The sequence below is a fragment of the Anarrhichthys ocellatus genome, unplaced genomic scaffold (genome assembly GCF_004355925.1).
Source record: "Anarrhichthys ocellatus isolate YVR2014 unplaced genomic scaffold, GSC_Weel_1.0 scaffold11, whole genome shotgun sequence".
In the NCBI taxonomy this organism is placed as follows: Eukaryota; Metazoa; Chordata; class Actinopteri; order Perciformes; family Anarhichadidae; genus Anarrhichthys; species Anarrhichthys ocellatus.
This window is the reverse complement of record NW_022280041.1, coordinates 2,839,131-2,864,200: the sequence shown is the minus strand read 5'-3', so window position 1 is coordinate 2,864,200 and position 25,070 is coordinate 2,839,131. Positions and strand designations below refer to the sequence as shown.

The 25,070-nt window shown below is 41.9% G+C and overlaps 2 protein-coding genes and 1 pseudogene across 3 annotated transcripts; all 3 read left to right on the top strand.

Annotated features, from left to right (window-relative positions):
• Nucleotides 1-27: 27 nt before the first annotated feature.
• LOC116385313 (uncharacterized) lies at nucleotides 28-7,930 on the top strand. Of its 2 annotated transcripts, none has more exons than XM_031850645.1 (23): nucleotides 28-319; nucleotides 1,015-1,087; nucleotides 1,175-1,261; nucleotides 1,381-1,437; nucleotides 1,527-1,592; nucleotides 1,982-2,041; nucleotides 2,122-2,187; nucleotides 2,681-2,740; nucleotides 2,858-2,917; nucleotides 3,053-3,112; nucleotides 3,267-3,338; nucleotides 3,661-3,738; nucleotides 4,132-4,191; nucleotides 4,542-4,604; nucleotides 4,825-4,896; nucleotides 5,434-5,511; nucleotides 5,588-5,641; nucleotides 5,828-5,860; nucleotides 6,217-6,288; nucleotides 6,411-6,450; nucleotides 6,537-6,582; nucleotides 6,727-7,141; nucleotides 7,269-7,930. In XM_031850645.1, the coding sequence occupies exons 2-23, from the start codon at nucleotides 1,016-1,018 to the stop codon at nucleotides 7,746-7,748; spliced, it is 2,151 nt and encodes a 716-aa protein (XP_031706505.1). In that variant the 5' UTR covers nucleotides 28-319; nucleotide 1,015; the 3' UTR covers nucleotides 7,749-7,930. The 2 variants fall into 2 exon arrangements, with proteins under 2 accessions (XP_031706505.1, XP_031706504.1); XM_031850644.1 differs by having other exon boundaries at nucleotides 4,539-4,604.
• Nucleotides 7,931-14,575: 6,645 nt separating this feature from the next.
• LOC116385718 (putative ferric-chelate reductase 1) lies at nucleotides 14,576-17,339 on the top strand. Its single transcript, XM_031851408.1, has 7 exons — nucleotides 14,576-14,726; nucleotides 15,373-15,641; nucleotides 15,770-15,964; nucleotides 16,093-16,188; nucleotides 16,294-16,426; nucleotides 16,579-16,746; nucleotides 16,837-17,339. Exons 2-7 carry the CDS (start codon nucleotides 15,375-15,377, stop codon nucleotides 16,878-16,880), a joined length of 903 nt encoding a protein of 300 aa, XP_031707268.1. The 5' UTR covers nucleotides 14,576-14,726; nucleotides 15,373-15,374; the 3' UTR covers nucleotides 16,881-17,339.
• Nucleotides 17,340-19,458: 2,119 nt separating this feature from the next.
• LOC116385446 (uncharacterized) lies at nucleotides 19,459-23,904 on the top strand (annotated as a pseudogene).
• Nucleotides 23,905-25,070: the final 1,166 nt, after the last annotated feature.

Sequence of the window (25,070 nt, the reverse complement as noted above, 5' to 3'; positions counted from 1 at the left end):
GGAAGGAGGCCACGCCCCCCGCACAGGTAGCACAGGTGACTGTGATGGGCGTGCGCGCTTTTCCCCTCAAACTATCCATAAGTTTTGTGTGGAGCATTGGCCCGTAGCCAAGCTATCCTTTTGTTCGCCATTTAAAACACAAACCTTCCATGAAACCAGGTCGGTAAAGTTCCCCTCGGTAATCCAACGCGTCTGTGTCCCGCCTCTGTTTGTGTCAAACCGGTTTGACGTTGTGCGTTTTGAAGGGGGAAGTGAAGGACCGTGTTGGAGCCGACACCATTTAAAACTCTGTTTAGTTTTTTCCTGTGGCAACAATAAGGTAGGCACCACGCTCGTGTCATTGTGTTGTTGCTGGGCTTTTGTGTGGTCAAACATTCCGCTGTACCATACAGTTTGGAACTGTACGTTGACGCTCCTGTGCGCGAGAGAGCGCCACGAGCCAAACTACGTTCACAGTTCCGGCAATTTGAAGGTTGTCTGCCTTTTTGTTGTTGTAGAACGCGACATCCAATGTTGTCACCACTCAGGTGGACACGTTGTTCAATTCGGCGTTGTCCCGTTTGCCAAAGCATCACTTGAACCAGTAACATCGTAACTTTTCTAATTAGTTGGCTCAGATTTCACGCACGCCTTTTCTCCAACTGTGACCTAAATAAAGTGGGAATAAAATGCGCTCTATGCATTTATGACTTAACGTCAGTAAAACCTACGTTTTCACACAAGCACTTCACTCCTACTTAACGAGTTTTGCAGGTTTACCAGATAAACATGCGACCATATATTGATACATATTTGAATGTAATTTGGTTTCGGGATGTAACCAGGAAAAGAGAGTTTCGACCTTGGCAGCAGGTGGCATCTTGTTCTCTTTTTTTTCTTTTTAGTAACACAATAGTACTATTGTGCTATAAAAAGCAGCATGACGTGTGGCTGTCAGAGTTTGTATTAAGTTTGCTGTCATGCTTTTATTTTTGTGCCTCATCGCCTTCTAATATTCAAAACAATGTGTTACAGCATGAATATGTTCAGAAGGGAGAAAGGATCAACGGCCCCAACTCCGGTGGTTCCACCTCGACCCAGCAACGAGGTACGGAGAGTGTGCTGGAGGTGAGTGGGGTGTTTTCTTTGGTTGCATGTGTTCGTTTTATTGATTGTTCCCTCGATCCACCGCCAGGATCTAGACAACCCCACCGAGCTCAGACGGGACGCGGGAACGACCGCCAGCAGCGAGGTGACATGTGAGCTCGACCCGAAGACCAAGGTGAGTCCCACATCTGTAATATCTTCTCCACCCATATGACACACGAGATCTGGCCCTTTTGTTTGCTCTCCTGGTTCATAGATGTTTATTTTATCATCATTAATCTGTATACACATCAGAGAACGGGGGTGATGGGAGTCATGCACGTGGTCAACCCGTTCAAGTCTACCTCACAGGTAAAAACCTGACGTCATCAAGCAGTAATTGTTGTGTTAAGTGTTATGAATTGTAATGACAGGATTAAACTTTCCCCCTTTTTATTCAGGCCCCCTCCACAGTCGGCAAAGCTGCTTCCTCCGAGTCACTAGAGCAGGGAGCAGACTCCACACAGGTGAGAAGAGCCCACAGTACTTTTACAGTAAGAGGTATTTTTTGTCTTTTTATATATTGGGGTTTGATAGTTTTTATGCCTCTGTGCCGGCGACAAACTTGGGACAAACGTCCCCTCGCAAGACACGTTTTCAGCCATAACACAAGAATTCATATGCTGATTATGTCAATTTAACACAGATGTGTAACAGGATGAAATTAAGAAGTGGTGACATGTTTCACAGCTGTGGATGTAAACATGACTGGTTGTCAGTGGCGAACAACAAGCGAGGCTCTAATTCTAGTTTAGGAAGTCAGCCAGGCTCATTGATTGTGTGTTTTTGTCATTTAGCCACGTACAGCCTGAAGGATAAATTACATTTTCATTTATATTTAAAACTTGTATTTCAGAACCCGGGTATGCTGAAAGGGGTCTTGCACAAAGTCAACCCATTCAAGTCTTCCTCACAGGTAAAAGATGTCAACATGTAACTGATCCAGTTTTGACAGCGTATTGTAAACTATGAATGCACTTTTTGTTCTGTATTCAGGCCTCCGCCCCAGTCAGCAAAGCAGCTTCCTCTGAGTCACTAGAACAGGGAGCCGACTCCACACAGGTGAGAAGAGCTCAAAATATAACTTATTCTATCTCAGAGGTGGAGCAGGTCGTCCACTAATCTCAAGATCGGCTGTTCAGGTGTATTATAAAGTTTTAACCACCATTTAAAAGCTGGTGTGAAAGTGTTAGTTTGAGACGTTTGTATTGGTTCTGTAACATTGGAGTAACCAGCAAGACTATGCTAGATTTAAAAAATATGGTCCAACTAAAAAGCACAGCTCAGTGTTCCCAATGAAAGTAGCTCGCTAAAAGTTGCTGAATCTAGCAAGAAAGTCTCCAAGTCAGGCTTCAGGCCTCCCTCTAAAGCCACTCCCCCAAAATGATGACGATGATTATGATATGATGAGCTTTAAGCTACATGTTGTTGTTTTTTCTTATCACACTAGGTGATCAACTGCCAGCTGTACCTTCCTTTAACACAGCTACATGGGAACTGAACAGGACTACGTGATGTGAATTGACTGCATCCTTTTATGAAACCTGTATTTCAGAGCCCTGGTGCGCTGAGAAGGGTCCTGCAGAAGGTCAACCTGTTCAAGTCTTCCTCCCAGGTAGCGGCGGCGGCGTTGCGCGAGTGTGTTACGGCGGCGTAATGGTCACGATGGTAGCGGATGCTCTGTGTCAGGCGATGAGGCGTCCACTAAGCTGGCTTTTTTCCCCTCACGCAGGTCTCTAAAGCTGCATCTTCAGAGTCACTGGAACAGGGGCGGGTCTCAGACGCTAATCAGGTGGGTGACAGACGACAGAACCACCAACTACTGGAACAGTCTTCCTGTTATAAGCTGCTTCTATTTTCAGTCCTTATATGCAAATGTGTTTAACTTGATGGAGCAACAGGATGTCCTTTTATGGTTGTGTTTCAGAACCCTGGGAAGGTGAAAGGGGTGATGCAGCGATTCATCCCATTCAAGTCTCACGCACAGGTATCATCCATGCATTCAACATGACATCACCAACAATTCACTTTATCAGCAGAATTAGAAGATGCAAACTGACATTAAGGAATTTAAGTTAGAATTAGTCAGTATTGTGAGCACGGTGTGCTTATTTCACCCGACTGTCCCCTCTCGGCTGCAGGTGCCACCGAGCGATCCTCAAAACGACGCTGCTGATCCACCAGAGACGGGGACAGACCGCCCAGGCAAACAGGTAAGCACCGTGTCCGCTCTGCTGTACGTACAGTCCATGGTTCTAACAGGCACACTGACTCGGCTTGTTCACGTGCTTGTACTTCGGTTGTCCATTTTGATGTATTTATCGTTAAGAGTCCAGGGATGATTGCAGGAGTGATGCACAAAGTCAACCTATTGAAATCTGCTCAGCCCAAGGTACCAGCTGTGATGCTGACGATGACACCGAAGGGATGTTTGGGAGAGGGAACCGGTCCGATTGACCGCGCTTGCTTTCATACTCACCTCTTCACATTCTGGGTTTGTTGAGTTTGGTTGTCTCGTGTTCTGGTTTCATGCAGGATAACCAGCCTCTACACGGTGACCTCTCCTCCAGCAGCGGAAGCTTGTCAGACGTTAAAGATGCGCCAGAGAAGCAGGTAGGTCTGTGATCAGTGTTGCTCCTGCTACTACCACAAGGTGGTGCCACACACAAGAATTTCAGTCTTCAGAGTGATCCTGACTATTTAAAATATTTATTGAGTTTTTGTTTCTGCATACAACCAAAAGTATTGTGCATGTTAACTGACTGTTTTACAATCTGTATTGTGGGTATTTCATGTCCCACAATACCTTTTAATCATTACATGCATGTTTCCCCCAAAAGTGAGTGGTTTGCCCCTCTGTGATTTGTGTTTTCTGCTTCTTTTTTTGTGTATTCTTTACTGTTTTACATATACCTCCTGTATACTACTTTGTTTTTATAGCATATGCATATAGAATAATAATGATCAATGGAGAATAAGATCTACTCATTTTTGTATTCTTTTCAGAACCCTGGGATGTTCAAAGGGATGATGCAGAAAGTGAACCCCTTTAGGTCTCACACACAGGTACTGTACACAAGATGAAGCTCGTTATCTCTTTCAATTATACATTTTGTAATTGCATGTTTGCTTTGAACAACCTGGGTTAAGGGACGCAGTTGACGACCAGCTTTGTGAGGTTGTTTTTCATTGGCTGCTGCAGGGACGTCGTCTCTTTGGAGGACTTGTACGCCTGTGTTAACCCCAGAGACCTTTATTTCAGGTTTCTAACCAAACCCTATTAAATAAACCCAATGATCTAAAGACGAGGGAACAGGAAGTACAAAAATCGTTCCTGCAGCATTCCAAGTCGTCCATATTGGACTTATTTCCCGTAAAGGAACAGCAGCTGGTTGGTTTTGTTTCACACACAGAAGCTGGGCGAGGAATGTCAGACAGACGCTGCGGTTCCCATCACACCTTCTTCATTCGTGACACAGGTACAAACTGCAATTGAAGTGTTTTTCCAGAGATGACCCAGATGATGATGAAGATTCTTGAATCCATTTTTTGATGTTTCAGTTCACTCCTCATATATAGTGTTCATAATTGCCCGGTGTATCATAGATATAAGATACCAGCAACAATACTTCATGATCATGATTCATTTGCTCTTTTGATGTCAATCAAATTTATATATATATTCTTTTTGTTTATCAGGAAAGCCAAATGATTGACAGCGAGCACTCCTCCGGCTCTGACAGTGCAGATGACAGCACCATAGAAAGACACGTAAGACATTAAGTTCATCTCGCTGTCTTTGAATTCATTTTTAAAATACGGTTTGTGGTTTTACAAGGAAGTAATAGTGAAACCATGCAGTCCAGCCAGACACACCGAAAGCAACTGCCAAAGGAGGCGACGTGCCAACTAACCTTGAGCAAACAACGATGGCTTGTTTTACATGGAGGTTGTTTAGGAGTGTCTGACATGAGCCAGGCAAGAACAGGTCTTCAGAAAGACGAACCTCTACGTATCCAATCTCATCATTTCTGGAATGATGAGATTATAACTGGAGGCTCGTTGTGGTGATCTTTGAGTCACTAGGACTTCATCACAACAGTGAATGAATCTTATAGCCCCTGTAAGCGTGAAAAACTGTTAGCAAAGAGGTCGTTGCAGGCTCCGTGCATAAAGCGTCAGTTTGCAGCTACTTAAAACCTTAATTGTGATCTTATTTATGTGCAGTATTCAACGTGAGGCACTTCTGACGCCATCATGTGTCGTAACCTCCTCAGTCAATGAACTATTTTCTCATCTTCTCCGTAGACTATTTGGTATGCGGACGCTGACGACAGCGGCGAGGTGAAAAGCCAGCTGACACAGGCCCCGAAGAAAAGAACTATGGTATGTTAGACAGGGATTTAGGTCGGGGGGGCTGTGCTGTAGCGGGCTGTAAAGTTCTGTACTCTTTCTTCTCTAGACTTTCAGAATAAGGAGGATTCTGCCCACTGCATTGTTTGGGTCTGGAACAGAGGTACTAAATGAACTGGTCCAATCCACATTTTCTCTCCATTACATAATTGATATTTACTACACTTTAAGTTAAATAACAAAAAGACGTTTAGCTGTTGATGGATGGGAATGCTTTCTCCATCATAGTGTCATAGTGCAGTTTTTGCCTCCATTCCTTTTGAGTGATTTAGTTTTTTTTGCTCCACAGGACTCATCGTCCGACACTCAAGCACCGCCCCAGGTGAGTCAGCTTCGTGTGTAACGCACCTTTCTAACACACAATTCACTGCTTTACATAAAAAAATAGTTTTAATAGAATGAAATGAAATAAAACCCCAAAAGTAGACGCAATACAGCTTGAGTGCTATCAATGGATGGATGGAGGCAGGTTAAATATCTTGATAACGGTGTGGTTAGACCCTTTATTTGCCCGTGTAACATGGCAAAACATCTGTTGTATCATTCCGTACCATAGGCTTACTGTCTTGTATACTAATGACTTTTTCGTGACTTTTGACATATTACGATTGTGTGTAGCTACCATTTAACGGCTCTAAACACAGTCTGTAGTCAGTGTGCTGTATTTCTCTGTTTTAGGAAGTAGTGGAAGTTCAGACACTAGAGTTGGCTGAAGTGCCAAGTGAAGGAACAGCCCTGGACCCTCTAGACGTAAGCTTGTTTCTTGTGTCTTATAACATTACATCACATGCTTGTTTCATGTGTGTGTATTTCATTTCCCTGGAGGCTACATGCTGAATTATTCCAATGAGTTTCAAATTGTTTACTTGCAGGATGAAGAAGGCCTTATCGGGTGGTGGAGAACAGTAGAAGGTATGCTTGATATTGACAATGTGTTGTTTATATATTGGTGGTCCTGCTTATTAATTGAATTTATACACACTATAATTATGTGTTAGGCTGGGATGAGTGGAATGAAGACAGGCAGAACGACGAACCTGAAGAGTAAGTACCGCATTTATTGACGTTACCAATTTAGCAATATTAACGGGAACAAATCTGCCTTTTAAAAAGAAAATACTTGAACTGAATATTGCATTACAATAAGAGTTTCTCCTGTAAGCCTGTTTCCTTGTTTCCTTGTCTCAGAGTGGTGGAACAAGCAGCTGATCGTGTCTTCATGGCGGCGCGTCTTTTCGTCCGCTTCTTCAACCAGCGTGGCGCCGTACTCCAGCAGCACATCCTGGAGCTCATGTCTTTGGCTGACTCAGCGGACATTTTCCATAAGAAAACCGTCAAGGGCAGCGTCGGCGGCGGGGTCGCCAGTGTCGCAGGGTCCATCACGACCATCACCGGCCTCATTCTGGCGCCCTTCACTGCGGGAGCGTCGCTCATCGTCACGGCTGTAGGCATCGGGGTGGCGACTGCAGGCGGGGTGGCTTCCGCCTCAGCCAACATCACCGACATGCTCCATTCAAAGACGGACCGCAAGAAGGTGGAGAAGATCATCCAAGACTACGAGGAGGAGATGAAGGATATCAAGGAGTGCCTGGAGTTCTTGCAGGTGAGAAGATAAAAAGCAGAACAAACCCTTTCTTTCTTATACAAATACTGTCTTCCTGCAAATATATCGGATTGGATTGAACACATGGGGTTTAAATTTGATGTAAAATCTCTTATCTACCCGACAGGAAGGGATGGAGATGCTTGATGATTGGAACTTTGAAGAGTACGTTGAGAACATCTCGAAGAAGCACCTCAACCAGAACGTCAAACATGTAATGAAGGAGGGCGGCCGGGCCGGCAAGGCTCTGGTGATCAACACGGAGAGCCTGATCAGCACCGTTCAGGTCCTCAGTGTTGCGGGGGACGCTGCTAGAGCCGTCCAGGTGATGAGCCTCACCACCGGAGTGATGTCTGGTCTCTTCCTGGCTCTCGATGTCTTCTTCCTGGCAAAAGATGCCAAGGAGCTCAAGAAGGGAGCCAAGACGGAGTTCGCAGCCAAGATTCGAGAGGTTTGTAAAGACCTGCAGGACGGGCTGCTGGAGCTGAACCGCATCAAGGAACAGCTGCAGAAAACCATCGACGGGATAGAGGTGGAGGTAGACGAGGGGGAAGAGGACGAAGAGCTGTTGAAGTCTGAGCTGAAAAAACTTGTTGAGTTTGAATAAAAGGACAGCGGTTAGAAAACAGTGATTACTGTAACTTTCTCAACAATAGTATATATATTTATATTAGTAGTAGTTAAATTATGAGTATGTACATTGCGTCATGTTGAATTAATGTCACTTTATTTGCAATAAAAATGGTTCCCTGCTTATTTGTCTGGCTCAGTTGTGACAGGTAAGAGCTCGATCCCAAGTAGACCAGTAGAGGGAGGATGTGTATATAAAGAGCAGGAGTCGGGGCTGGGTGAGGCATGACCACCTTGTGCTCAGAGAGTGAGTCACTAATAATGCATGACAGTCAGGCCAGGCAGGATCGTCTACATTCTTTCTTTCAAAGATACTGCCTATGTAAGGAAATCTTGCCCAATTTTCATGACGTAATCCGTGGCAGGTAGCCAGAAATTCCATCTTTATGAGGGAGTATCTCGTTCCACGTCGAGCATACGTGCTTTCAACCAGGTTAAAAGAAAAGCGTTCAGTAACTGGGAATGACATAATGGGCTGCCCACTGATTTTTATTTTGCAGTTAATTGCTCCTGCTGTCTATACTGGCAAACAAATCCCTCTCCTGTGTGTTTACAATGTCTGTGATTGACATAATCCACACTCCTGGTTCAGTGAGGAGGCTTCAGCAGTCTCAGTGAGAGATTAAGTATCTTCCATAATTAGTCTTTTTAGAAGCAACTTCCCTCTTTGTGCTTCCATGATCTGAGTCACAACTCTAGGATGCCATTTTGGTTCATTTAGTTTTTTGAATTTGACTTTTTTTGTAAATGTCTTGCTTTCTATTGACTTTGATGAGGTCACGGGTGCTCCATTTGATTGGTGGACTCTATAAAGGCTGATCAGAAAGGGTCCATTGGAATACTCACTTGTTCCGGTGCCGCAGAGCTTGCCACGCTCAGTTGGTTGAGATGTTAAATGAACCTATAGACCGGCCTGCATAAACAAGTTGATGGTCACAATGGAGGAAAAGTAATGTTTGGAAGATTCATCTAACTCGGACTGTAATATTTGTGCCCGAGCACCAACAATTGAATTCATTGTAAGAGTATTTCATTATCCTCTTAGAGAATGTTGGCGAGCAGCTTATGGAGCTATTATATAAACACATGATCTCATCCGAGCCTACACAAATACAGATGATGAATACAACACAGAACAAAACGGATGCTATTGTCTGTATAAACAAAGATAAAACCAAAATAGTTTAGATTCACTGATGTTAAAGACCAGAACTCTAGGTGTAGTTATGGATTCAGACCTCAACCTGAACAGCCACATCAAGACGATTACAAAATCAGCCTACTATCACCTGAAGAACATATCAAGGATTAAAGGACTTATGTCTCAACAGGATTGGCAAAAACTTGTCCATGCATTTATCTTCAGCAGACTGGACTACTGTAACGGTGCGTTTACAGGTCTCTGTAACAAGTCAATCAGAATGCTGCAGCTGGAGTCCTCACTAAGACCAGGAAAGTGGATCACATCACTCCAGTCCTGAGGTCTATGCACTGGCTTCCTGTCCAACAAAGAACTGACTTTAAAATCCTGCTGTTGGTTTATAAAGCACTGAATGGTACATATCTGACCTGCTGCTACCTTATGAACCATCCCGACCCCTCAGGTCGTCTGGGACCGGTCTACTTTCTGCTCCACATATCTGGAACAAAGTCCCAGAAAGCTGCAGGTCTACTGAGACCCTCAGCTCCTTTAAATCAAGATTGAAGACTTTTCTGTTTGCTGCTACCTTTACTTGAACCAGATTCAAGGATATTAATCAATTTCTGAATTTTACGAGTGAATTTTATTTATTACACTGCTTTTTAGTGTTTTAATGAATGTTCTTAATTGTTTTTAAATCTCCTTTTCTTTTGTTTGATGTTTTGAATGGTTTTATGTGAAGTACTTTGAATTACCTTGTTGTTGAAATGTGCTATACAAATAAACTTGCCTTGCCCTGTTGAAATTAAGGACCGCGCCTTAGCGGCCCAATTGTTCGATTGATTGATCGTATGCTCGTGGTTACTGACTACAGCACAGCTGAAGGACAACCACGGCTCCTTTGAAGTTTCCACATTGCCTAAATGAAATCAGCAGTTTGTCTACTTACACAACCAGCAGAACCACAACACACATCTCTGTCCATCTAGAAAAGAATAAAGAGTGGAGACAATCATACAATAGATACACAGGCTGGAAAAATGAAAACGTGAGATAAAAGCTTACACATTATACTCGCACTTTTGATTCTGTGTTAATATTTTAAATCTAACAGCGTATGTTACAAATAAAGGAAATGAGACGGAATATTTTTTGGTTTTCGGGAAGTTAGGTGTCGTAACATTTCCCATCATGACAAGAATTCCTAGAATAATTTAGTGTGAAGCGGAAAGAATCAGGGAGTGGTTTACCAACAGCTGACTATTTGCCCCATTTGAAGAGCCTTTAGGTCATCAAAAGTCTTAAAAACACACTTTAAGAAGGCATATCTAGATTTGTCTTGTTTTACCCATTCAATTTAATGGATTTTTTTTCTTTCATTTCTTTTGTGGCGTTTTACCAAATTCACCCTGTTGTTTCCGTTATCGTGGTTTTCACTTTGCTGTTTTGTGTGTAACATAGGGGTGGGTATAAGTATGCAATGTTGAAATATTTAAAATATCCTTTTCGGAGCTCTATCTTAATTGGTGAAATCCTATATATGTAGTTTTAGTAATATATCAAGGGCTTTATTCAGAAAATTGTACATTTCTTTTAAGTCAGGAACAGCAGAGTTAAGCAGCGTGCACTAAGGTAAAGCAACTTCCTACTTCTCAGACAGCTAAGGTTGCACAAGGAACAGGCATTTAGGAGTGGGGACAAGGACATGTATGAAGAGGCCAAATACAGGTTTAGTGAGGCAGTGAGAGACACTAAATGACAGCACCCTGAGAAACTGCAACACCAGTTCTCAGCAGGTTACTCTGCTTCTGTCTGGAGAGGCCTCAGACAGATCACCAGCTACAAGCCTAAGCTCCCCCACTCCATGAATGACCTACACCTGGCAAACGAGCTGAACGAGTTCTGCTGTTGCTTTGAAAGACAATGGGACAGTCCTGACCCCATCCATGCCTCTGTACTACCCATCCCAGTAACCCAGGACCTCAAGTGGGAGCTGAAAATCAGCTCCATCCCCAAGAGGGCTGAGCAGAGGATGTACTTCCTTTGGCAGCTGAAGAAGTTCAACCTGCCAAAGACAATGATGGTGAACTTCTACACAGCCATCATTGAGTCCATCCTCTGCTCCTCCATCACGGTCTGGTACGCTGCAGCCACTGCCAAGGACAAGGGCAAACTGCAGCGTATCATTCGCTCTGCTGAGAGGGTGATTGGATGCAATCTCCTGTCCCTCTAAGACTTGTTTGATTCAAGGACCCTGAAGCGAGCAAGAAGGATTGCAGCCGACCCCTCTCACCCTGGACATAGACTGTTCTTGCCCCTTCCATCTGGCAGGAGGCTGCGGTCCATCAGGACCAAGACCTCACACCACATGAACAGTGTTTTCCCTTCTACAGTTGGGCTCATCAACAAAGCCCAGGACCCACTGTCATCCCCAGGACTATTTCCTACTCAGTCATTCCTCACAGATATCCTCCATCCTAAATGTTTGGACCTTAGCTTTATGTACAACAAACAAAAGGGACCACTCAAACCAGTCTGATGCAGTAGTTTATGAGGTGCTTCGCCACTGTTTAGTTCTGTTGCTTTATCACGTTTTCAAAAATACAACCGTCTGTCATTTTGTACAGCGATAACACAAATGTATTATGCATTGTTCATTAACAAAATATTAACAAGTGTATCTTAATGTTGTGCACCATCCACCATGTCAACTTTGGCAAGTAAACGGTTCTGATTCTGATTCTCATGAATATTAATAATAACAATGAATAGGCCTTGTGAACATTGGAATGAATGGCGTCAACCAAATGGTCTTTGAGTATCATGCTTTGATAAAATGATATTTACGATTGACATAAATGATGTGGGCTCAAGAATTTAGGCACGCATCCTGTTCTTCTGCAGTGACGAACTCCTTCTTATCACTACACTGGAAACAGAAATACAGACTTGTTTTGTGTCGATGTATGAATTCCACACCAACGTATCTGTCCGGTTCTGTGAACACCACCGGCTAGATTAGACAGATTAATAGATCTTGACATGTGGCCAAGACATTAGAAGACACCATCAATCTGCCATCTTCTATTCATCACAATCTCTGAACACAATGTGGCAGTGATACAGACCAACAAGCGGAGCTGGATTTGCGACTTCACTTAACTTTCAACCTGCCATGAGCAAACAAGACACTAACATCACATTGCTGCGGGGTTAGGAACAGGGTTGAGCTTTCCAAAGACCTTTGACCATAAAGAACCTTTCAGCTTTTTTCGCAATCAATGCAGTTCAAGTTACAGGAATAAACATTTAGAATGTGAATATTTTATTTTAAATATATAAAGGATGTGGTCACGCCCTTTCTGTCTTGTACAGCATGGTTAACCAAACGTACACAAATCCAGTCAGGCGAGCTCGACCCTCCCTACAGCGCTCGCAGCTGCTCCACACGTTTGAGAATTTCAGACATGGATGCAACAGACATTGGCTGAGATCTCTTCGCTTTGGCAGAGGCATCAATGCCAAGTATCGTCATGCACTCGCATCAATAGCAACACGGGAAATATTAACTCGCACACCCACCAAAGAAATGCAAACATGGAGAACATTGTGGTTGCAGTATGGAGCCTCCCTCTCTCTCTTGCATAATATATAAAGGACTGTGCCTAATTCCATCTATCACACACTGCAGCAGTGTTGCTTCAAGAAAGGCGTAGACAAATATTTGGTATATGATATTTGTGCAGGCTATAGCCTTATGTACGCACGTAAGCACACTGTAAACAGACCGCGGGTGTCAGCAAAGTGCTCTGATGTACGGAGTCCCTCTCAGAAGCTTGAGAGGGAAGTAAGATAATTCCCATCATCCCTTCCATTAGTTGAAAATGAAAGTGACAGCAGAGATTGTGACACCGTGTCCTGACAGTAAGCGCTAGGTGTTTTCATTTAATCAAACAACTTCCCTATCAGCACAATGAAATGATAAAACTCATTTTATATATTTACTGGAAATGACGAACAAAATAGCCAATAGAAAGTTGTTGTTCTTTGTGGTGAAATGAGGAGGTATCGTGTAAACATTAATCCTCATTTCAACTTCACCAATCAACTGTTCCCCGTCAGTTTGGACACGGTGTCATGGCCATAATTGACCAATTTTGACAGCCCTGGTCTATCCACGAAACTATAGAAGAGTGACTAACAGTGAGAGACGGTTATCACCAGGCACACCTGCTGGTCCACATACCTTTACCTCACCTCTACATATGTCTTATGTCTTTAAAAGTTCAATTGACAATTTAAAATAGCAACCCCCCCCCCCCCTCCCCCCCATGTCACTGTTTGAAATAATTCATAGAAATGCTCTTACATCACAAAACAACTTTCAAGTCTGGGGGGACCTAAAACCAGTTTTAAAGGCTCTGCGGAAAACCTAAGATTAACATATATATACCAAAAATGTCGACCTTTATTATTCTTACACTGTACGGCAGAAGCTGTTAATACATTCTGAAGACGTCATTGTGGGGTTTACAACACTTTCATGTCACATGGTTTTAAATTTTGTGATGTGACACATGGAAGTTTTGAGTGCAACTTACGGGAAAATCACAAGACTAGTTTCATAGTAGAAATACTTTTCTACCATGCCAAGCAAACAGGTCGAGGACATTACCGAGGATTTATCAATGAAGTATTGTATTCACTATTAATTAGTTTATAGGAGCTTTATTTTCAACAGTACTGGATTGTTTTAGGTCCTATACCTAAACATATTGGTTCATTAACTCTGCCGGTACGATACATACCCAACAGCTACTCGAGCTACTTATGGTTGTCATTTCATTACACATCCCATTTGCAGGGAGAATAAACAATCTTTCTGCTCCCTAACACATTGTAAACATCTACTCCCATTAGTTATATTACAGCAGTTCAGAGTTGCCTGTGCACGCCCGATCAAAAGACAGGGGGGATAAATGCACACAAGAAACCAGAACACAAAGGCCATATTGAAGTTAACACAAGAGGTGCGCTTTTTCGGACAAACCAGTTCTGGAGCATTGTGTCACCAGTCTCATGACTGGTTTCACACATGTCACTATATTCATGCACCCACACCCACACCCACACACACACACACACACACACACACACACACACAATCTTGTGCTGTCTGAAACTGGTGGAGAAATCTAACTAAAAGGTTGGTAATTGCTGTAGTATTAGTCAGCTATGTAATAACTAGAAGGCACCTCTAATACTGAACAGTTCATGCACATGCTGAGACACTCAGTGACTTAATTTCTAATCATTTGAATTGACTAGATTTGAATCAGAGCTACGCAGACTCATAGCGTAGCATCAGCCAGCAATGACTAGGGTTCAATTTCATATTGCACATAGTACATATTATATTATAAAAACTAAGATGTTGTTGAATAAAACATGGAGGAAAACAGTGTACATAGTGTTTGTTTCCTTGTCAAACATTTAGAAAGTACACAGAGGATTAAGATGTGCAGTGACATGGCAGAATTCCAATCAAGCCCGCCTTCAAGCCTTTATCCCAAGCCCCACCCTGTAGAAACATCATCCATGACTCTTCCCACACCTCATCGTTTAAATAGTGACACAGGGATTTACAGGTGTCACACCTTTACCTGGGATCCAGCTAACAACATCGGAGGAGCAAGCAGCCCATCTATCAGCCACACCGGAGACTAAAACTACGCAAGATCTTCGTTTCACGGGACTTGTTTTGCTTCTCAACCCAATTTCACCCATCGTTGGAGCTGAAGACAATATCTACAGGTAGGCTTGAACAATGCAATACATTGATATTTATAACTTTTAAAGAAATGTAACATGAAATACTTGTAATCAGTTTTTTAAAATAAAATTTAGGTTTCTTTTGCAAAGTCAAAATTTACATCATATATATCTATATATATATATAACGTTAATTATCTATTTTCGTTATTTGAATTACCAAGAGTAACTATAAAGGGCAATCCATGCTTATAATTACTAAGAATATTGTACGTAATTGATAAGTGTTATGAGCATTTTAGTAATATCAAGCAAAGTATAATTATTATGATTAATCTCATATATTTATATCCTAAATTATAATTTGTTAACAAAATTGATTTAAAAAAAACACAGTAAGCTAAATTAATGTTAGACGTGGACCTGTGTTAATGGAAATACGTTCATGTTGATTATAGTAAATATTGGTTAACATATTAATCAACATTTCTGTTATAGTAAATCTTTTTGATTTTGATTATTAAGGATGCCATCATTAAAAATGTTTCTTCTTTAGTAACATCTAGTTCAATATTTCTCCTTTTATTATTGACTCTGAGCCCACTTGATACAATCTCTTAACGACATAATTAGCCGTAGAATAAGTATTATATTGCTTAAGTGAATAATCTTATCCCACCCAATCCAGGCATGGACAACAGACTGGTCCTCACTGTCCTATTTGTGACGCTGTCCTGGATGTCTGCGGGAAACTGCGTCCAAGCAGCAGGAAACACAACAATTGCGGCAAACGTGACAACACCTGCGGCAAACATAACGAGTGCAACAAACGTGACAACACCTGCGGCAAACATAACGAGTGCAACAAACGTGACAACAGCAGCAGGAAACAACACAACGGCAGCACCAACCACAGGTCCCCCACTGACGACTAACACCACAGTGGAAACTCTTGAGGTGAGTGATGCCAAAAAAATAGAGCATAGTGGAATAGAATAGAACTGAATTTATGTTCATTGATGGTGTTCAACATCATCAAAGTGCACATTTCGGACCTAATCAGAAGTTTGTCATGTCCCTTGCAGACACCCGTTTCTAGGACAGGGTGTGGGAGCCAGAGGCTTTGTGGGACTCAGCCCACAGGCTGCGACCCCTCTGCCAACAACTCATGTTTCTTTGCTAGTTTCAAGCAGAGGGGCAATTCAAGAAATTTTGAGATTGAGGTCTCAGGAGAGTCAGATGGCTACGTCGCTTGCACCCTGTCACGTGACAGCACACTGGTATGTCAAGTTCTGTCACTCACTCACAGATGAAAGTAGCTTGACGGCTAACCCAAAGCTAATCCTAGAGTTTGTTTGAAGTCATCTGTGTAAACAGGTAATTAACCATTTCTGGTTTTCAACCACAGGGAGGAAATGACACAACCTATGTCTGTGCAAATAACAACGGTGCAGTTGAATTCTTTGGCGCTCTCCTCAACAACAACCAGCTGACTAAGACAACGGTGAGAGAGTGTATAAAGGTTCCATTCAGCAACGTTATGTTTTTTATATTAATACACCCCAAACTCATTTGTCTCCTTGGTCATCTTTCACATTTGTCTTTGCAGCTGAACGTGAACTCTGTGAAGGGCAAAGTCAATGGAAGAAAAATCCAGTGTACATTTGCTGCCACTGCACCACCACCCTTAGTCACTAGAGCAGGAGAAAGTTTCGCAATCGGAATCAGTACTGGACCCTTCAGTAAGTCAACATAGTGGAGACACACATACACACACATCATATGCACTTTAAACAGCCAACTAAGACCCACTTTCACAGAGACTATCACAGATCATATATTAATACGTTCTCATGTGGTAGAAAATGGTTTTGTATTTTGCTTGCTTTTTCAGCTAATGGTACCCTGGGAACCTCCACCTCTAGATTTCTGAGTCCTCTTGTAGACGTGTCAAATTCTAACGGCACCGCTATCAATACCCTCAACGCCAACACCACCACCACCACCGCGTCCCCCAATACCACTAGCCACGGCATTACACTCCGGCAATCTCTGACGCAAGGTAAGTCAAGGTTGTTTTCCTCAAAAGTTGTCCTAAAAGTGTGTTCGAAGAATGCAGAATAAAACATATTTTTTCTGTCCTCCCCTGTAGCTGTGCTGATGACTGTGGGTGTGCTCTCTCTGGCCATGCTTTGAGGAAACTGAAACCCCCAAGACAAGAAAACCATAACACTCCTATTTACATATGTGTGCTACTGGATACAAACATCTCAAAAAGAGGTTTCCCATATGCAATGCACCCAACATTAATTGGATAAATGCTTGATTGTGTATCAACTTACTGAAAGTAGCAGTGATGGAGGGCGATCACTCTTCTACAGCCTTTGAGACTCCTTTCACATCCATGGAGGTGCTGAAACAAAAAAAACAAGTAAATCATTTTAAAGGGTTTTTAATTTAATATTTAATCCATTTTGTTAGTTTTGTAACCATGTGACTGCTGCATTTCTGTCCTACCAGTTACTCAATTGCAGGCAAATATGTTGACTTTATTCCTTAGGTCAAAATCAATCGTGTGGTTAGAATGGGATACAAATGTGATGCACAATTACAACAAAATCAAATCTGTTTAACCATAGATGTTGTGCTATATTTAAAAAAAAATGGTTTGGGGTGTGGTTACCTTTTATGCTCACAGTCATGAACCTTGATATTGTCCTGTTTATTATTATCTGGCATTATTAAGGACTATAGTTATGTTTTGCTGTGTGTGTCACTACACATTAACATTCATGGTTTGTCTCTGTTGACACACAAGACAAAGAAACAAAGTATTTTCTCCTCTTGAAGAATGATACTAGAAAATGGCAGAAATGTGTGTTTACATTATGTTACCATGACAATGATATTCTCTTTTGTGTGAATGTACATATTGATGACTCAACAAAACTTTCCCAATGAAGCCTTCATTGGCTGATATTTTAATTTGTGTCCGAGTGCAAGTAGCCTACACATGCAAATGAGCAGTTGCTTTTAAAGATTGCTATATATATATATATATATATATATATATATATGATACCAAATATTGGTGAAACACACTTTGCACATTTTATTATGTAACAGCTGACTTTTGACTACATATTTTGGAATAAATATTTTATGTAAACTGATTATCTTAGTAGCTTTAATACACCCGAGACTGTATCCCCCCCAACAAGCAGAGACGAAGATCTAAATCGGAACCTTTACTATCAAAAAAACAAAACTTTGCTGATTTAAATTCCCATGAAATTTGTTTTCAGCATTAGCACAGGTCATTTTAATAATCTTATGTAATGTATTTAGAATAATTAGTCAGATATACAAGTACCATACAAGATGAAGTCGTATAACGAAAGCATCAATGGTGGCAGTAACACAAATATATTTATTGTTACAGTGTAAGAGACATATTGAGAGATTAAATGAGTAAGTACGTCAAGATATGGGAGGCTGATTTCAATCAACGTTACTCTTACATTTCAGGTCAGTAGAAACAGTATCACAGCTAACTACCTTTTTAAGATATTGTTGTGGTCAAATATTTGTTTTTTAAATGTGGAAAAATCTTATATCTTATGTATAAATTACATAGCGGTTAGCTGGTATCACTGATATAGGGGTAGCCATAGCATAGCCTAGCAAACACTTAACTGGTCGTACAATGAAACCAGCTAGCTTAGTTAAGCTACTTTGAAGCTAACTCAGCTGCACAAGCAGATAGCTCGTTAAATTATTATATATTTATACTGTACATAGTAGTTAAATGCTCAATTTGTATGCTTCGTTTCTCTGTTCTACTTTGTTGTCTTTAATGTCCTTGTTTTTATATTGTTCTTGTTTATTTGTATATTCCATGTATGTATGTTGTGAGCAATGTGTAAACCGGAGTCAAATTCCATGTATGCGAACATATACATGGCCAATAAAGTTGATTCTGAAATGTATGCAAGGGATGTAAGAATGTCTTTGTACTGTACAGCAAGGCAGTAGGCCTACTTGTGAAAAGGTGTGTAAGTTAGCATCTCATCTATGTATTTTTATTAGTTATTTCGGGATGATCACTTTTAAACATGTGACAATTCAAAATTGTCAAATATTGTCATTCAAATTACCCTTGGATAAAAAGATACTGTGACATAAAACAAACCAGTGTACCTATTTTAAACACTAAAAAAAGATTATATATTTGTTTACACGGATCTATACAAGAGTTGATAATTGTTGTATTAACTTAACAGTTTTTTGAACACTGACATTTTCAGCCAAATCTTAAACTAATATTGTCAAGCTGATAAATGCTATACTTTCATGGGAGATTTGTTACACCCTTGGCATCATTACACTTTTGAAGCATATTTTTACGGCACCTTAAATATGCTAAATTCCAAATTCAGAGCGTAGAGGACTGCCTATATGCAGCAAATGTTTTCATTTTGAGGGAATAATGTAACTTTTGGGAGGCATTTGTCCAACATGAATCATCAATGCAGATGCAAGAGTGATTCGCAGAAAGCTGATGTCTATCTGGGTGTGTTGTCCTTCATGCAAACATCGCTGACTACAAATTTGCATGTTCTCATGTACCAGAACAAATCATCCAATACAGTACGTGATTGATAACACTCAGAGGAAAACTCCAAAGACAGCTAGTAGGTCTGCCTACATTCAGTCTTAATTGTTTTTTCATTAAGGTTTTTATAACCTTCTTCCTCGGATTGCCTCCAAAGCCATGAATGTGAGTAGTCAGCACATCTGGATCCTCATTGGTAAGTCACAATATGTTGAGCTATAACGTTGATTTATTTATTATTATTAATATTACCATTACCATTATTATCTTAATTGTTTTTTGAATTAAATATTATTTTTATTTGAATTGTTTTATATCTTTTCAATCAAATCAATCGAAATACTTTTAAATATAGTTTCCAATGTCAGATGACTTAAAGCTGCAAACTATACCAGAATTTTTTTTAAAACAAGGTGACAGATACACAGCCACCCCCTAATTCCCAGTACTTAAACTTGTAATTGCTAGTCACCCAACATTACCATTTAAATGGGGTATTGTGTCACTCAAAAGTCCAATATTCATGTTTTCTTTGGTGCTATATTTTAGTCTCATTATCATACCCATATCATTTTATAATTGAGAGGAAATCGAGGACATCACTAACTATGTTGTCTAATCCCTTAACAGGCATTTCCCTCATGCTGACATCTGGAGTGCTGGCAGGTAAACTTTTTTTTTCTTTTCCCATCAACACGTTCTGTGGTTTTCTTATCTTAAAATTATTTTCTTTGCCAATAAGGTACCCTTCTCCAAAATGTGGCACTGAATCAAAAAGCTGTCCAGTCTTCACAACGCGGCACCTCGGGTGCTGCTGGCGGGGCAGTTGATGGGAACAAAGACGTGAGATTTGAAAAGGGATCCTGTACCCTCACCGAAGAAGAGTCTGATCCCTGGTGGAGGATGGACTTGCAGAACGTGTACAACATTACTGCTGTAACGATAACCCAACGAGATTTGAGTGAGAGCTTGCTGATTGGTGGTGAAATCTGGATCGGAAACTCAACAGATGCCAATGACACCGAAAACGTCAGGTGACACAGCTCGATAAGTACCTGCATCCTACATCTCCCGTTGTGATACGAGCAACCTTTTTGTTCTTCTCACCTCCTCTTTTCTTCTCCGCATAAAGGTGTGCAGTCATCGCGAACATCTCAGCTAGACTCACGTTCCACTTTTCATTCAGGTAGATAGAGGGACGCTACGTCACTGTGCTTCTCCCAGGGAGCCAGAGGACTCTAAGTCTCTGCGAGGTTGAGGTGTTCCCTGTAGACTACGGTAATTATACATTAAAGCAGATTAGTGCAGTGTGCATTTTCTATGCCCATTCCTCTGTTGCTGTTATTCATGTATGTAGCCATATTTCTCTTGCTCCGGCACAGAAACATGACAATCCCCCTTCCACCCAAGTTCTGATTGATCAAATGTCTCTCTAACCAGGAAACAAATACAGCTGATAGTGAGCACCAGACCTATTTGAATCACTGAACAAATCAGAGATGTGGCCAGTAATGAAATGGTCTGGAACCAGGCTAACTGTCGAGCTCAGAGCCTCTTGAGTTATTATTACCCTCTCCTCTATTGGCAAGGGTGCTGACTTTGGTGAAATTGTTTTTCTGAAAATACCCCCTCGTACCATGAATGTCCATGCACTTGATTCATCGTTGCGATGGCGACATGACAGACCAACCACAAGGAATGGAATCAATCTAACCATCTGTCTGTTTCTTTGCTTCTAGTGCATCCTTTATCCAACGTGGCACTGAAAGGAGACGCCACGCAGTCGTCGACACTCCCGTTCGCTGCTGCCGCCAGAGCCATCGATGGGAGACGGAACTCGTTCTACAGCAGCGGGTTCTGTAGCCACACTGCAGAGGACGAGGCCAATCCCTGGTGGAGGGTGGACCTGCGACGAACACATGTTGTCATATCTGTCAAAGTCACTAATAGAGGAGACTGCTGTGCTGAGAGACTGGATGGAGCCGAGATCCGAATCGGGAACTCGCTGGAGAACAACGGAAACAACAACCCCAGGTGCTAACAAGAACTTCAGAACATACAGCATTCAATGTACATTTCTTTTATTATCTGACTGTTATTAGAGCAGCAATATTTCAGTGTTCGCATGATGCAACATAACCTTCCTGCAGTGGCAAACTTCCACTGAGCAGTTACAAGAAAAAACATGATAGCTGTAGGCCAATGCTAAATACATGAGTTCCTCAAAAGTCATTTTCTAATCTAGCTCATGATCAACTCTCTTACTTCACAATCACCACCACTCTATTTTCATATCAACCTGGCGAAATTCGAGGGCTTTAAAAACGTGAACTCATTCCCAGATTTCAAGACTTTGTGTTGTTCTCTTTTAATGAGGAGGCCCCACAAGACAACCAGATAACCAAGACAACTATTCCTCCAACTCCCTCCACTGTCAGGTGTGCTTCCATCTCCCACATCAGAGCAGGTAAAACCAACACGTACCGCTGTGGCGGAGGACGCATGGACGGCCGCTTCGTCAATGTGATCATCCCCGGAGAGAGAAAGACTCTCACCCTGTGCGAAGTGGAGGTGTATGCTGCCCCAGCAGGTACAACTATAACTGACTGGCTTTGATTTATTGAAACACAAGTCTGACATTGATGCATTTGTTTTCGTTCTTTTTTTTTTTTACTTTAGTGGAACCTCTATTAAACGTGGCCTTAAAGAAACCAACAGCACAGTCGTGGAGTTTTTCTCTATCTGGGGCGTCCTCTAACGCCGTCAGTGGGTGTAGAAGTGGAATAAAGTTTTTGGGAGGATGCTGTAGTGAGACTGACTTTCAGATCAATCCCTGGTGGAGAGTAGACTTGTTAGCTATGCACAAGGTTACTGCTGTCAGTATCCTCAACAGACGCGGCTGGTTGTACTGAATGGCTTCGTGGCGCAGAGATCCGGATTGGCGACTCACTATCGAGCCATGGTACCGAAAACCCGAGGTGAGGCATGATATCTACAGTTGACTATATTTGTGCAGTAAACTATTACAAAGTGTTTCTTCTGATTTAGTTGAGCAACACAATACAGCCGCTAATACCCCACTATATCTTCACATGACAAATAGTCGGTTGCTGCTATATTAAAGCTCAGAATTCAGAATTTACCGCCTTTAATGCTCGGACAGTGGTTAGTAAAGCTAAAACGGCACCCCTGGTCATCCATTATGTTTCTCTCTCCCCATCAGATGTGGTGCTATGTCATCAACAGCGGGCACGTTCACCTTCACCTTCCAGTGTGCAGGCATGGAAGGCCGCTACGTCACAGTGATCATTCCAAGACTTGCTACTTTGTCCCTGTGTGAAGTAGAGGTGTTTGCTTCTCCGGCAGGTATGGTCCTTGAGCAGTAGATGCATGGAAATCAAACAAAAAAACAGAAAACTAGCTATGAAATACTGTATAATGTCTGAAGCTGTTTACGTATTAAGATTTCTTTCTTTCACTTAAAGTGTACTACATCAGACAAAATAATAATACAATATCTTGATAAGATTGATTCCAGCTCTTTGGCTACAAGGCCAGGTGCTGACTCTCTGGCTTTCAATGTTTACTTGATTTGGAACCAAAAACTACCCCACCAACTTATGCTTCTTTTTTTTCAAACCAGCTAGTCCTGAAGCGTATCAAAGATGAATTGTGCCAACTGAAACCTAACAAGATTCTTTCTCTCCAGTGCCAGAGGTTATCACACCTACCGCTCCTCCTCCTCCCGCTGTGAGCGTGCTGCTGAATGGCAGGTATGCGACGGTGGTGGGAAAGAGGCTTTGCTGGTCCGATGCTTTGTTCTTCTGCAGATGTCACCACTGGGACCTGCTCAGCCTTCGCAGCCAGGAAGAGCAGAGCGAGGTGGAGCAGCTGCTGAGCAGCAGTCCTTTCCCCCTCACAGACCATGTCTGGCTGGGGTTGCGCAGGTAGTACACTGACATTGACACTTTAGTGATTTATATCTAGGTGACTGAGAGGGCAGGTGCCCTGGGCTGTTGTCTTTCCTGCAGTCCAAATTCTTAAGGATTTGAATTTTGCAAATGTATACATATGCAAAAGACACAGGTCTTCAAGTAAAATATTGTGTGTCCTTGTATTTGCTAATTTGTATTGCTGCTATTCCAAAACAGATGTGCATGGATGCTTTTCTAACAGCTTTCACCGAAGACACCCAATTACAAATAACAGCCGTAAACCAATGCATAGCTCGTTGTCTGAGCGTAAGTTTGTTAACAAATGTTGTTGGGCAGATACCTAATGCAGGACACGTGGTTCTGGATGTCTGGCGGCGCCATGAAGTTCACCAAATGGCTGCGAGATATTGCCCCTCACCGGTACTCCGACCCCTGTGGAGGGATGGCCAGAGGAGAGCGCTTCCAGTGGGAGGACCAGCCTTGTGACCAGCTCCTCAACTTCATCTGCCAATCAGGTATAGTGGAGGGGGTGTTACACCTCGCATCCTGCACGTGTGCACGTATCGCACTTGGCCACGATACCCTAACCATCTTCTTCTGTCCCTTAGGTGCCGAGGTGGGAGCACAGAGGGTGTACTACGACAGCACCGACAAAGCCACAAGTCCTTAGTCGGGGTTAACAATATTGTAACCTGTTTTTTTTATAGAATAGCAATTTTGCTTCTTGCTTGTTTAATATCAAAAAGTCTCAACCGCCTCGTCAAAGCAGTGATTCCTGCATTCATTTTCATGCTCACGTGTGGGTTAGAGTCACTGTAATCTCGTGTAACCAGTTATTGCATTTCTGTAAACAATGCTCTGAATAATCATATTGCATTCCTACATATTATATCCCTCAAAAATGTTTTCAGGACAGATGAAAGATGTAGAGTACATGTAGCTGTGAAGTCCCTTGCCTGACTACTTTATTATTCTACCACTTCATCTGGTTTTATAATGTGTGAAAGACCTTGGAGATGTGAAATGCAGAGCTGAGCTATCAATAGCAATGTTCACCACATCAAACGTAGTTGGATTTGCGTTCAAAATAAAAGAGAAAGTGCATATTCATTCTGTAATATGTCTGACTGCCCTTGAGGTAGGACAGAATTAAATCATAAAATATGCAGGTGGTCTCTTTGTTGGCGGTGTAAATAAAGCTGATTGAGTAAAGCAATCAAACAGAGAAAAAAAAGAATAAATATGGAAATACACATTTTTTCAACCAGTTATGGCGTCAGGAATGTTGAACCGTGGAGCTTTATGGTCTACCTGCTCAGGTTTACACTTGCGTCACTGCCCTTCTCCCCTCTTACAAGTGGATGGCTCAAACCTCCCAGTTACACCTATAACGGACAATGAAAATGGTGAAAGCCACAATTGAAACAGAGAAAGTATTGAAACCTCAACCAGTACACACGTCTCTAATTACAGAGTGCCTTGCATTAGGTGTGGCACAGTCCTGTGGTGTGTCAGGGAGTTTTGATGTAACCACAACAGCATTAATTAAGGAGTGTCTTACATAAACTGAGACTCCAGATGCAGGGCGGACAAACACGGAAAGGACCTGGTTCGTCTTGTTCTTCTTGCTAGTCGTCTTTGCAACGTGTGCTCAGTCATTACCAGCACGGCAACCGCAACAAACATTTGTTGGTATTGTGTGTATTGTATTAGGCCTTAAAAACGAAAAAAATCTGCTCTGTTTATGTAACTGACCCAGAAACAAACACTTATGTTATTTAAAATAATACATGTTTGCGTCTCTCAGCTGTAGTAAAATCTATATATATATATATA